Source organism: Chrysochloris asiatica, unplaced genomic scaffold, assembly GCF_000296735.1.
Source record: "Chrysochloris asiatica unplaced genomic scaffold, ChrAsi1.0 scaffold00003, whole genome shotgun sequence".
Taxonomy (NCBI): Eukaryota; Metazoa; Chordata; class Mammalia; order Afrosoricida; family Chrysochloridae; genus Chrysochloris; species Chrysochloris asiatica.
In genome coordinates, this window is record NW_006408521.1 from 49,427,246 (window position 1) to 49,440,422 (window position 13,177).

Consider the following 13,177-nt stretch of genomic DNA (forward strand, 5'->3'; position numbering starts at 1 on the left):
TGATGCAGAAAGCATCAAAAGAAGATGGAAGAAATACACAGAGTCACTCTACCAAAAGGAAATGGTGATGTTCAACCATTTCAAGAGGTAGCATATGATCAAGAGCCAATGATACTGAAGGTAGAAGTCCAAGGTGCATTGAAGGAATTGGGAAAGAACCAGGAACTGATGAAATAAAAATTGAAATCTTTCAAGAAAGTAAGGCAGCTCGGGAGGCACTCTCACTCATCTATACCAAGAAATTTGGAAGACAACTATCTGGCCGGCTGATTGGGAGAGATCTGTATTTGTGCCCATTCCAAAGAGAGGTGACCTAACGGAATGTGGAAATCTTCTGACAATCTCTTGGATATACCATGTGAGTAAAGTTTTACTAAAGGTAATACAGAAATGACTACAAGCATACATTGACAGAGAACTTCCAGAGATTCAAGCTGGATTCAGAAGAGGCCGTGGAACGAGGGAGATCATTGCTGATGGATCTTGGCTGAAAAAAGAGAACATCAGAAAGATGTTTACCTGTGCTTTATTGACTACGCAAAGGCTTTTGATTGTGTGGCTCATGACAAGTATGCAATAGCATTATGGAAAAGTAAGAAACATTATGAGAATTACCAAAATGTAACACAGAGACACGAAGTGAGCTCATGCTGTTGGCAAAATGATGCCAATAGACTTGCTCAATGTAAGGTTGCCACACACCTTCAATTGGCAAAAAATGCAGTATCTGCAAAGTATGATAAAGCAAAGCGCAAGAAAATGATGTCTACCCATACAGGGAACCCCTATACTGGGTTGCTATGAGTCGAAACTGACTCCATGGCATTAAACAACAACATAGAGAGAGAAAGAGAGAGAGAGAAAGAGAGTCCTGGTGTGCCGCTAATCAGTCCACAGGCTAATGCGTGGACTGCAAAGTTGGTTTCAGCAGCAAGGTCAATGGTTCAAGCTCACCAGCTGCTCCTCAAAAACCCTGTTCCCTATGAGTCAGTTCCCTATGAGTTGGAACTGACTCCATGGCACACCACCACCACCACCACCTGTAGGTACTTATCAGAACAATGTATATGCATCTACCTGTGTTTGCATCCACCCCTCTGTACACAGTGGTTGGGTGTCTCTCTGCCTTGGTTGTAGGCAGACCAGCTCAAGCCATTGCCTTGCTCCAGATATCCGTGGCCTGCCTGAAGAAGGGAACTTACATTTTTTTTATACTGTTGAGATGGCGCTATCATTAATTTTACTATAGTGGGAAGTGGAGTGTTATTGTTGAGTGCTATCGGGTTGGTTCCAACTGTGTATAGGGTTTCCGAGGAGCAGCTGGTGGGTTTGAACTGCTGACTTTGTGGTTCAAAGTCCAGTGCTGATCCCACAGTTCCGCACCAGGAGTCCGGGGAGTAGGGTGGGAGTCCATATTTAGAGTTTGAATTCCAGGTACATTTAAAGTTATCTGCTTTAGTTAGGGGAACACCCCTTCATTTGCTGAAACAGATATGTATGTAGCACCTACTGTGTGCCGGGACTATCCTAAGATGTTATTGGGGACACAGTGTGGATAAGACAGCTCATGTCCTGGGAACAGGGCTCTGAAGCCGCAGTCACCGTCATCCTGGGCCACAGAGGGGAGCAAGCAGGGCAGGCTCCCTGGAGGAGGTGGTATTTCCTGTCAGGGGCCCAGGCTCCACCCAGCCTTCAGCTGTTTCTCACCTCTCGCTCTCCCCTGTTCTTTCTCAGCTCCTGAGGTCCTCAACAACCAGAGGTACGGCCTGAGCCCGGACTACTGGGGTCTGGGCTGCCTCATCTATGAGATGATCGAGGGTCAGTCACCCTTCCGCGGCCGCAAGGAGAAGGTGAAGCGAGAGGAGGTGGACCGCCGGGTCCTGGAGACCGAGGAGGCTTACTCCCACAAGTTCTCAGAGGAAGCCAAGTCCATCTGTAAGATGGTGAGTCTGGAGGCCTGACCCAGGGGCTAGGTGTCCAGCCAAGAATCGGGGTCAGGGCATGCTTTGGGTAGATGCTGAGCCCCCAAGCCAGAGGGGCCTATGTTGGTGGCTGTGACAGGGTGGTTATCCAGGGCTTCCAGAAGAAAGCTGAGACAGGGCTGGGAAGCAGGGAGGGCCTGTGCACCAAGGGAAAAAGTTGGGGAGTCAGGGTAGGGAGAGAAGAGGCGATCCAAGCAGGTCCCCAAGATGCCAGTCCTTGACCTCTGGCCTCCGGTCCCTCCATCTCTAGATCCCAAAGCTCTGACTTGGGGTCTGGGGCTGCCAGTGGCAATCTCTGAACATCATACATCCACGTGTTCTGTAACATGAGTGCTGAATAGTGGCGTGACTGGGTCAGAAGGTTTGACCCGGCCAGGGGCAAGGACTACGGGCTTGGGACACCAGCGTCCAGGTAGTGACAGAACCATCTAGAATGTGGGAGCTGGGATGGGGATCACCCCTGGACCACAGCCATCACCCCACCCACGGGGGCTGACATTGTGGAAGAGGACCACTCCCCATTCCTGCCTGGTGCCCTGCACAGCTGTGCTGAGGCCCCTCACAGACAGCTGCTGCCCACCTTGGCCACAGACAGACAGGAAGGACCTTCGAGCCACAGGCTACACCTGGAGCAGCAGATGGGGAGTAGATGGGGGGCAGGCTGAACCTGGGGTGGGGCTCTCTTCCTCCCACTTGTCTCAATTCAACAAGAAGTAGCAAAGCTTCTGCTTCCAGAAAACCCCAGGATGCATTGCTAGGGCTCAGGGAGCATCTTGCTTAGCACACTGCATCCTGTGTGCTCCCTTCCACATGCCCCTTTCTTACAGCCAGGGCTCTGCCAGGCCACTTCCTTCCCAGCTTCAGTCTCACAAAGGACTTGGGGCCACATTCACCATCTGACCCCTCCCTACAGAAAAGGAAGCACAGATGTGACTTGGTGGGTGTGCGGAGGAGGGGTGCCTCACAACAGAACCCAAACTGTGGCCCAAGGGGAACCAGGCAGCAGAGGTCAGCTAAAGGAGAAGGTGGGGTCTGGAGGTTTGTGAAAAACAAAGGGGTGGGGGCCAGGACAGGGACAAAGAGAAGTAGGTCTGAGCGCACAGGGAAGCTGAGAGGGTGACCCCAACCCTATCCACTTGACTCCAGCTTTGGTACCAAGAACCCCTAGTACCGCCAGAACCCGGCGCTGCTGGCCCTCTGCCGCCCCCTGGTGGCCACTAGGGAAGGCTGCCCCAGGCACTCCTGGGCCCACGGTGCAAAGTCTCAAGCAAAAGTCCGAGTCACATTTCACCCATGGAAGTTGTTTGTGCCCAATTGCTGGAGGCCTCCAGCTCTGCTCTGCCTTCTGTCTTACAGTTGACCCTGGGGTCTTGGAATGCTGGTCTTGGGCCTCCTCTGTGCCCAGGCCTCCTGCCCCTCCCTTCTTCCAGTGGCAGCTCAGGACAGATGTCTTGTATAAAGGAGGCCCAGGGCCACGGGGCTGGTTCCCAGGCTCTAGGCTGATTTGGAGGGGGCAGCTCCACAAACAACAAACAAGCAAACCAGTCTCCTGCCCCCAGTCTTGCCCCTCCCTTCATCTTGGCAGCCGAAGACCCTCCTCTCTGCCCCTGGGGTTTGGAAAATCACACTCATCACTGCCCTGTCCCCTGGGGCCCATGCCTGAGCCCCGTGGTCACCTGGCTGTCCCACCCCCATCATCTGCTACCTCTGCCTCCATCCTCCTTCGTCCCATCCCTCCTGGGTACCAAGCCTCTTCCTCCCATTCACCTCCCTGCCTCTGGATTCTGATGCAGACAGTCCCTCCCTACCCGGACCACCACCAACCCACTGCTTTCTGACCAGGCCTTCGGGTTGCCCCATCTCTGTTCTACTGCCCCCTCCACACGGACGGACCCCTACACCCTCATCCTTCGGGGAAACTCAAACATGCAGGCCCTTTGCTGTGCTCCTGAGTCGGCTGGTTCCACCCACAACAGTCGCTCCGCCTCCCACTTCCGGGCGTCTGTCTTACAAGACTCAGATTCCCCTTCCAGTGACGCTGGGCAGCTTGAGTCCCTTTGGTCCCGTGGTGCCGAGTGGGTCGCTCTGATAAAATTAGGCCCCTGAATGACTCCAGCATCCAGGGGGGGGTGGGCAGCCCCCCATCTATCTGCACAGTGGTTTCTACCAGTAAATTTGTAGTTGGGTGCCATTAAAACTGCTTTTGTAGGACTGTCCCATAGGATTTCCTAGGCTGGAGCAGCTCGCCAAGGCTTGCTCACGCTCTGGGTGATTCGAACCCAGCACTTAACCTGTGTGCTCCCAGGCCTCCTTTACCAGTCAGTTCTGGTGTACAAGGGTCGTTGCCAATTGAGTGAGTGAGTAAGAGTTGGACCGCCCCAGCTCCAGCCTCCGTTGCTTCCCTGTAGCAGCGAACATTTTTCTGTCCACACATCCCATAAACAAGGATGGGTGCCCACTGTGATGTCCAGCCTGCTCCCGGGATGCTGGGAGACTTGAGCCAGGTCAGGCAGGGGTAGCTGGCCCAGGGGGAGCGGTGCAGACACTGCAGTGGGGGGTGGCTGGGAAGGCTTGGGGACAGAGACATGTGAAGGGGACATAGTCCCATGCATCTCAGACCACCCCAACCTGTAGCCTCCCGAGGAAGGAAAAGCCGACCGGCCTCTCGCCTCTCTCTGTCGTAGCTGCTTACCAAGGACGCAAAGCAGAGACTGGGCTGCCAGGAGGAAGGGGCTGCGGAGGTCAAGAGACACGCCTTCTTCAGGAACATGAATTTCAAGCGCTTAGAAGCCGGGATGTTGGACCCTCCCTTCGTTCCAGATGTGAGTAGCTTCTGCCAGCTCCATCACTGTCCTAAGCCATGCCAGGAGCTGGTTCTGTGGATGCAAAGTACCCCTGGCACCACCCCAGGATTGTCCCTCCATTCATCAATTAATACAAGGGGGTGTGGCATGGGGACCAACATGTCCTTGGGGCTCCCCACCTCCTGATGGTCCCTGCTGGGCATCCAAAGTGGCCCTCACATTAGACAGTGTGGGTCAGTGCGGGAGGGGTGGCTAGGGCTGCACACTGGTCACCTACAGACTTGGATGCCTGTCCAGCCTGGGGAACCTGGGTAAACCTTTCCCCTCTAGACCTTAGTTTCCTCTCCTGTGCAATGGGGCTGGTGACACTTGCTCTCCCCACCGTCCTGGAACCGTAAGGGTGAAATGAGAACTGATTGTCACATGGTATTCAGACTATTAGTCTAATCAGTGGACACTGAGCACCCGCTGTGTGTCCTGGGCTCTGGGCACAGCAGGGACAGTGAGGAACATAATGAGGCCCCAGCTCCCACCAGAGTCAGATCTACCCCCGGCCAGTGTCCCCAAGTCATCGTGGAAGGTGGAAGTCCAGTTAAGTCCCAGTTACCACTGACAATTCCCTAAGTGATCCTTAAAGTTCAGAGAAGCCAGACCAGGACGAACCATCTGCGAGAGTCCTTGTCAGGTTTTGTGCCCCCAGGACTGCACTGTGCAAATTCAAGTTGTCAGTCAGCTTGTGCCTTTGTTCCCACAGACAGAGAGTTCGGTCCACAACTAGGAGCAGGGGGCTGCACTGGGTTTGTGGTAGTCATGAGAGCAAACATGGTCTGGGAGAGTTTACACCGCAGCAATGGGCATACCCCTTCCTCAGAACCAGGAGCCATAGATAGATACTTGGACCTCGGGTGCCCCCTGTGGGTGAACTCCCTGGTCATCTGGGGCAGGACAGGACGTCTCGAACCCAGGTCTGACGGAGTGCTGAGCAGTGTCCATACAATCACACCACTGACTCCATCCAATCTGTCTGGTATCAGTATTGGTGAGGGGGCAGGAGGGACCACCAGAGAATGTTTTCTGGGGAAGAAAGGGGCTGGTGGAAATATGGAAAGTCTTGGCATGCTGTCAATTTAACCTAGATGTCAACTTCACATGGAATGTGGATCACAGCCTCTGTTCTCGGGAATTGTCTGGGGAGTGTTCAGAACTGCCAACGCCGGCCAGGCTCCAGAGATGCTAATGTAACTGGCGTGGGGCAGGCATGGGCATGGGGATTTTTAAAGGGCAGCAGGGCTGAGAACTGCTATCATAGGAAATGCCACCAGCTAGGAGTTGGTTTTGTTTGTTTCTGTAGGAGGGCTATGGGAATGACCATTAGGCAGCATCCCAGGAAACCTTACAGAGTGACCTCATGAGGTGGTTTCGATGCCTTCCTGGTGTAACTGGGCCAATGCCCTGGAACATTGGTGAGGTGGGCACCCAAGCTGAGGCTGGGACGACATTCTTGAACCCAGTCTGCCATCCCCTGGCTGCCTCTTGCTCTGGTGGTAACAGGATCAGATGAGTCACACAGGAAGTATCTCTTCACCTCCCAGCATGCTTCAGGCCCTGTGCCGGACACTAGGGGACCCCATGGTGAACAAAACATACGGTTGTTTCCTTCATGAAATTTACAGTCTGAGCAGGAGAGATGTAGCAAATGGGAGGCCCTGGGGGGGATGGGGGGGGAGACTGGAGGTGTCAGCGGAGGCACCATGAGGAGATGGCCAGGGACAGAGCTGGGGAGCAACGTGTGAAGGGGAACAGACCATGCTAATAAACAAGGTGGCCAACTGGCCTGGCCTGTCTTAGACTCAAACCTGGACAGCCAGCCACCTCAGGGGTCGCCCTGCACACCCCCAGGGTGTCGGGAGGAAGAGAACCTCTCAGTATCGGGTTCAGTGTGATAAGACTCCAAACTCCTTTTCCCAGCTCCAGAGCGCCCCCCGTGGCCCCTGGACCCTTCTTCCAGCTCTTGTGAGCTGGAGGGTTTGCCCCACCACAACCCACCCTGTTATCCCACCGGTACCCCTTTCATTCCACTGCCTCCCCAGGTGTCCCCCAGGAGCCGGGCCAGAGCTGTTCCCACACCACCTGAGGATTGTTACCATGTTCCTCAGCCACAAATTCTGTTTACTATTCATATTTCTCATTCCCGTGGACACTTTTAAACCAAAATAAGTGTAGGCCACAAGAAAACTTAACCACCAGTAGCCATGAAATGGTGAATTTTGGAGTGTTAGACAAAATCTTAACCATTATGGATTTTAAAAATACATAATTACTTGGCTTTAAAAAAAAAAAAAAGAATACGCCTCTACGTGTGTGGCTGTGTGGTATGTGCGGTCACATGGGCCCTGCTCAGCAGCTCCCCACTCTGTGATTCGATGCTGTAGAGGCTTGAAATCGGATACCTTGTGGGTCAGGGGCCCCAGCATTTGCATTTTCTACTGATGGCACCTAAAAGTCAACCCTTTTCCTGCTTGGCTGGTCACAGTTGGAGCCACTGTGCATGGGGTCTTGGGCCCCAGAAGGCAGAACTGGAGAGCGCCCCCAATCCCAAGCATTCAGCCAAGAGCAGAGCTGGAATCTTCCACAGCCTGATATCCTGGGCTCCTATTGTCACGTTCTGACCTTCAACGTGCTGGGCCCTGGACCAATGACTGGGGAACAGTGAACGAGGTGGTCTCCACCCTGGATCATCTCCTCTGTGGAGGCCCCATTATTAGACCCCTGGCTCCCTCAACCCCTAGGATCATGAACCCCCAGAGGGCAAGGCCTGGTTGATTCATTTCTGTGAGCCCCGGCAGACAGCAGGTTCTGTGCATGCTGGGATGGACACATGAGGTCAAGGATACTGTCCTAATGATAGCTGCTCCTGGCTGTAGCGCCCAGCCATGAAAGACAGGTTGCTTTTATTATCCCCATTCTGCACGTGAGGAAACTGTGTGACTATCCCCAAATTCCTAAACCCCAGAGCAGGGTTCCAGACCAGGTGTGTGGTTGTCCCAAGAGGGGCCTGAGTACCTCCTGGGGTGTCCATCATTGACCCCACTTGCCCACAAGAACAGCCCCCGCTCCTGAACAGGAAGACAGAACACCCTTTTTAAGCTCATATTTCTTGGTACCTCCGGGGGCCCCCACTCCCATCAGATATTGTTCCCCTAAAGGCCATCTGAGGAGCTGTACTGACACAGTAGTTAAGCGCTCCCCTGACAGAATGACTGGCAGTTTGAACCCACCACCCAGCAGTTCATGGGAGAAAGATCTGACCATCCGCTCCCATAAGGAAGACAGCCTAGGCATTGGGTCACACCACAACATCAAAGCCCATCACATCAGGAAGGGGCAATGTTTCCAAAATCATTCCATGGACTGGCCACTGTGTGGGGCCTCTGAGAGAGGACAGGCAGGGCCTTCAAGACCAGACCACGACTACTAGGTGGCAGAAAAGAACCAGCATTGGGCAGGGAGTCCAGACACCTAGGGTTCTTGTTGCCTCTCAGTTGGGGGTGCCTTTGGTGACCTGCAAGAGGCAGCTCAGGTTCTCAGGAGGAGAGCACCTCGAGCCAACAGTGTCCCCTCTGCTCCATCGTCTGGGAGGCCTGGCCTGGGACACCTGTGTGACCCAACCCTCCGCCTGTGTCCCAACCACAGCCCCGCGCCGTGTACTGTAAGGACGTGCTAGACATCGAGCAGTTCTCCACTGTGAAGGGCGTCAATCTGGACCACACAGACGACGACTTCTACTCCAAGTTCTCCACGGGCTCCGTGTCCATCCCGTGGCAAAACGAGGTGGGCCGGACAGTCAGCTCAGGGACTACAAGGTGGTGGTGGGTGGGCAAGGCCGGGACGGCCTGTGGTGTGGGGTCAGAGCTGGAGGGGGTTGAGCGGGAGTGGGAGGGAGATGTGATCCCTGTAGATGACTGGAATCTGTGTGTATGGGGTCCCATGAGATGGGCAGTTGGAGCTCATTTGGGATGGAATTGGCTGTAACCTGAGGTCCTGACGAGGGGGAGGGAAGGAGGATAGAGAGGGGTGGGTTAGGGGGTTGTGTGGACCAGGTGGGCTGTAGGTTAGGACAGGTGTGTGAATTAAGGAAGTGTGAAGTAGGTGGGGTATAGATCAGGTGGGAAGTGGTCTAGGTGGGCTGTGGGCTACGGAGTATGGATTGGGGGAGGTGGGTTAAGGAGTGTGTGGATCAGGTGTGGGTCAGGTGGTGGCAGGAAGGTGATCTCAGCACAGAAGGGTTTCTGTTTTCTCTTCAAGTGAGAGGCCGTGGGCTAGAGGAGGCACAAGTCCCCAAGGTAGCCCAGGTCTTGTTGTTGTGAAGTGCCATCAAGTCAGTACCAATTCATAGTGGCCCTGTATAGGGTTTCTAGGAGCAGCTGGTGAGCTTGAACCACCAACCTTATGGTTCAAACCAACTTTCAGTCCAGCGCATTAACCCTATAAAATGGAGGCTCAGGTGAGGGTGTCAGCTGAGGCCTCTGTATTTGGACTCTGCTTCTTCAGATGATAGAGACCGAATGTTTCAAGGAGCTGAATGTGTTTGGACCTAACGGTACCCTCTCACCAGACCTGAACAGAAGCCACCCTCCAGAGCCCCCAAAGAAAGGGTTACTCCAGAGGATCTTCAAGCGCCAGGTGAGACCCCCGGCCCAGGCATTTCCACCTAAAGCAGGAAAAACCTGTGGTGGTGACCAGAACCGCTGGGTTTGACACATTTGTGGGCTTGGAGTGCAGACTGGGGCAGCCCCCAAACCTGCCACCAAAGGCTCAAGCCAGCACCTCCTCAAATGCCCTTTGGCCGAAATACAGTTGACAAGCTTGCCAGCAGAGAGGGTGGAGGGCTACCCAATGGAAACAAACTAATTCTATTTCTCCCTCTAAAATAGTGGGGGTAAAGTGTACCCCCATCAGAGCTTCTCACCCTCAGCACTGCTGACATTTTGGGCCAGTTAATGCCTTGTGTGGCGGAGGGACTCTAACTGGCATTGTGGGTGTTAAGCAGCATCCCTGGCCCTACCCACTCGATGCCAGTGGCATCTCCAGCCCCCACCCCATGTTTGTGACCATCGAGAATGCCCTCAAATATTGCCAAATATCTCCCCAAATCACCCCAAGTTGTAAAGCTTTGCAGGAGCAATGGGAAAGTAATCCCCACAGAACCTCATGGCCCGTGGGGCAGGGTTCCCATTAATTTGGCACGTGGCCTCCAGCTGACAGCCAAAGGAGACTTTGTTCATTGGGTAAAGATGTTTGTCCCTAGGCTAAGGGCCCATGGGGTCAAGGGGTGCCTCAAGTCAAGGGGTAAGAGACTACTGCCCCCCAAAAGCATACTCAAGGTCACCACACAGCAACCCCTCTGGGCCTGGCCCTTCAGAAACACTGGCTCTCAGTGGTCGGACCCAACATCTGGGGGTTGCTTGCCTCAAATTCTCCTCCCCCACTAGACCTGCCCTGGACTCTCACCCCCCAGCAAACTGCCTGAGGGAGTTAGGTCCAGACCCCTACACTCCATAGGTTTCTCAGTCGCTGTGAGTTTTCAGGACTGGATCACCAGGCCTTTTTTCCAAGTTACCTCTGGGTGTATTTGAACCATCAACCTTTAGTTAATAGCTGAATGCTTCACTGTTTGCACCACCAGGAGTTACCAGACATGAAAACCAGGGGTCACTCAGCTAGAAATTTGGGTGTGGGATTCAACCTAGACATTCAATCTCTGGGCCTGAAGGTGTAGTCCATATAGATGTGACAGGGGGCTGCCTCCATCCAGCCTTGGGGTCCTAATATTTCAGCCACCCTATACTTGCAGATCAAGCTCTCTGCCCCAGGCCCCGTTTTCTAAGCCCCCTCAGAGGTGTGGCCCCCCCAAGAACTGACTCTCCTTCTCTCTCCCCAGCATCAGAACAACTCCAAAAGTGCGCCCAGTTCCAAGGCCAGTTTGAACCATCACATAAATTCAAACCATGTCAGTTCCAACTCCACTGGAAGCAGCTAGTTTCAGCTCTGGCTTTGACGTTCACAGTGGAGCCAGCAGAACGTTCCACTCAGATGCGGAGCTGGTGAGCAGTGGCGCTTACGCTCTGGCCAGGTGGTTGGGGAGCCCCGGTCAGCAGCTGGGGAAGGAGGCGGTCACCCCCTCGAAGTAGAGGCTCGAGGTTTCTCAAAGAAATTCCCACTCAGGTCTGTCTTCAGAGGTGGCCCTCAAGCCAGTGTGGATTGGATGTCGTTGTCGAACATTGCAATAGAAATCCAATTGGCTATGACAACTTGCACGCATTTTAATAGTGTCATAACTAGAACTGAATTTTGTCTTTATTATTTTTAAAGAAAAGTTTTGTAAATTTCTCTATTGTCTCAGTTTACATTTTGTATATTTGTATTTAAATGAAAGTCAGACTTTGAGGGTGTATATTTTCTGTGCAGCCACTGTTAAGCCATGTGTTTTAAGACATTATAGGGTGAGGGTGGGGGGAATTTACAAAACAAAACAAAAATGGCGTCTTGACTTCCAGAGCCTCAAATGGGAAACCGTTTTTATTAAATGTAGAAAATGATTCACATTTTACCTTTAAAGGATTGGTTGTATTTCCCTACATCCATTTCTAGAACCTTTAATGCCACCCTTCTGTTTACTTTGTAACAGATGTTCAAAGACATACCTGGGGCTGCACCCCAGCTAGACGCCCTCTGCCAGGTCTGGGGGCCACCTGGGGTTGCTTGAGTGGCCGTACCAAGTCCTCGTGGCCTCGGCCTCAGCCTCCCCTTGCTCTTGGGAGGTATCATGGTGCAGAGCTGGGTACCATCATCAGCCCACTGGTCTCTGGGCCTTTTTCCTTCAGAGCACGTCCTTTGAACTTTTAAAGCCAGTATGTTTCTAAGAGGCTTGTGTTTGGGATTGTTTTTATTTTGGGTTTTATTTTTAAGGGGAGCACAAGGATAGTAAGAGTTAGTCATGGAAACCCAAGTGTCCCAAACCCTTACAGCCCATGGAAAGATCAGGAAACAAGAGTCATCCTGAACAACTCCCTTGTTGCCCATCCACGGGTTCTTCCTGAAGTCAGGGGGTTTCAGAAGAAATATGGGAGGTGTATTCGGGATCCTGACAAGCTCCTTGGGGCCCACAGCCCCACAGATGAGCTGGCCAAGGTGGCATGGATGGGGTGCCTCTCCAGGCAAAGGGACACCCAATGAGAGGTCTTCAAGACAGGCTCACACCACTGGGGGAGGTGGGCAGAGGCGAGCTGGGGGCGGTGGGCAGCTCAGCATCTCTGGCATAATCAGTCCTCCAGGGGGTTTGCCTCTGGAGTGGTCTTTGAACCCTCAGAGCATGGACGCCCCACCCCAGGGACTGGCTGACCTTCCCCTGCTAACAGGGTGAGTGGGTAACATCCCTGCTTCCCTGCCCACTGAGTCCCTGATGTCTGGTTTGGCCTCAGACCTGGTCTCTGGTACCCAGCAGCTACCAGAGTTTCTCACGACCTGCATCAGCACCTCCTGTTAAAACGCAGATTCCCAGGTTCCCTCCCAAGTCCACTGAGTGAGTATCTCAGGAGCAGGGCCCAGGAACATGCATATTTTGATCGCTGACCAAGTCCTTCTGATGCAGATACCCCCCAGTGTGAGAACCATTCATTACCAGGGCTGGCCCTGCACACACATCTCTGGGTGACCCTGGCAGCTTTGAAGTGTGAACTTTGTGAGGGAGTTCAGAGTAAGCGGCATGCCAGCCTCTTGGCCCGATTTCCATGCTCGTGCCCTGAACTTTCACTAACGGAACCTCTGCCCCTGCTGCTAGGGGGGCCATGCAGTTGGGCTCCTTGAAGATCCCTTTAGTCCGTAGCATTATTTTCTTCAAGGCCGGTTCTTGGTCTGCGGAGCGGCTTCCCTAACATTTTTGGGACTGAAGACAAGAGAAATGCTAACAGTCATACAGTTTTGCCAAGGGTGTAGCGTTCTCTTTGGGCTGAATTCTAAGACTTTTAAGCTTTTGCTGACCTGCCTTTCAGGATGGGTCATACCCTGCGACTATTAGCAGCCCAAGTCGCCACCCACCTTCCTGCCAAGAAGGTTGGTCTTTTCTGCCCAATTAGCAGCCACTCAACCTTTACGGATGTTAAGCAGAGCGCCCCGTAGGAGCCAGAAAAAGAACCGAAGACTCATGACTGCATTTCTAAGTCACGAGGGCTCAACCGGCAGCAAGTGCAGGTCTCAGCATGACTGAGTGTCCCCAGAGAGTCACTTGGCTTTCTCAACCCTCCTCCTATTCCTTAGGCTCCTCATCTAGAGTGGGACTGGAAAATCAACCCTTCCCTGACGTCATCACAAGTCCCGCCCCTTCCCACCCTG

At 53.3% G+C, this 13,177-nt stretch overlaps 1 protein-coding gene across 1 annotated transcript in view; it reads left to right on the forward strand.

Annotated features, from left to right (window-relative positions):
• The window catches only part of GRK5 (G protein-coupled receptor kinase 5), a 262,097-nt gene extending 250,703 nt beyond the window's left edge, over positions 1-11,394 (forward strand). Inside the window, exons 12-16 of the mRNA XM_006831403.1 lie at positions 1,735-1,943; positions 4,667-4,804; positions 8,480-8,617; positions 9,338-9,469; positions 10,728-11,394. Coding sequence (XP_006831466.1) covers positions 1,735-1,943; positions 4,667-4,804; positions 8,480-8,617; positions 9,338-9,469; positions 10,728-10,826 — 716 coding nt within the window. The 3' untranslated portion in view covers positions 10,827-11,394. The remainder of the gene's footprint in view (positions 1-1,734; positions 1,944-4,666; positions 4,805-8,479; positions 8,618-9,337; positions 9,470-10,727) is intronic.
• The last annotated feature ends 1,783 nt before the right edge of the window (positions 11,395-13,177 follow it).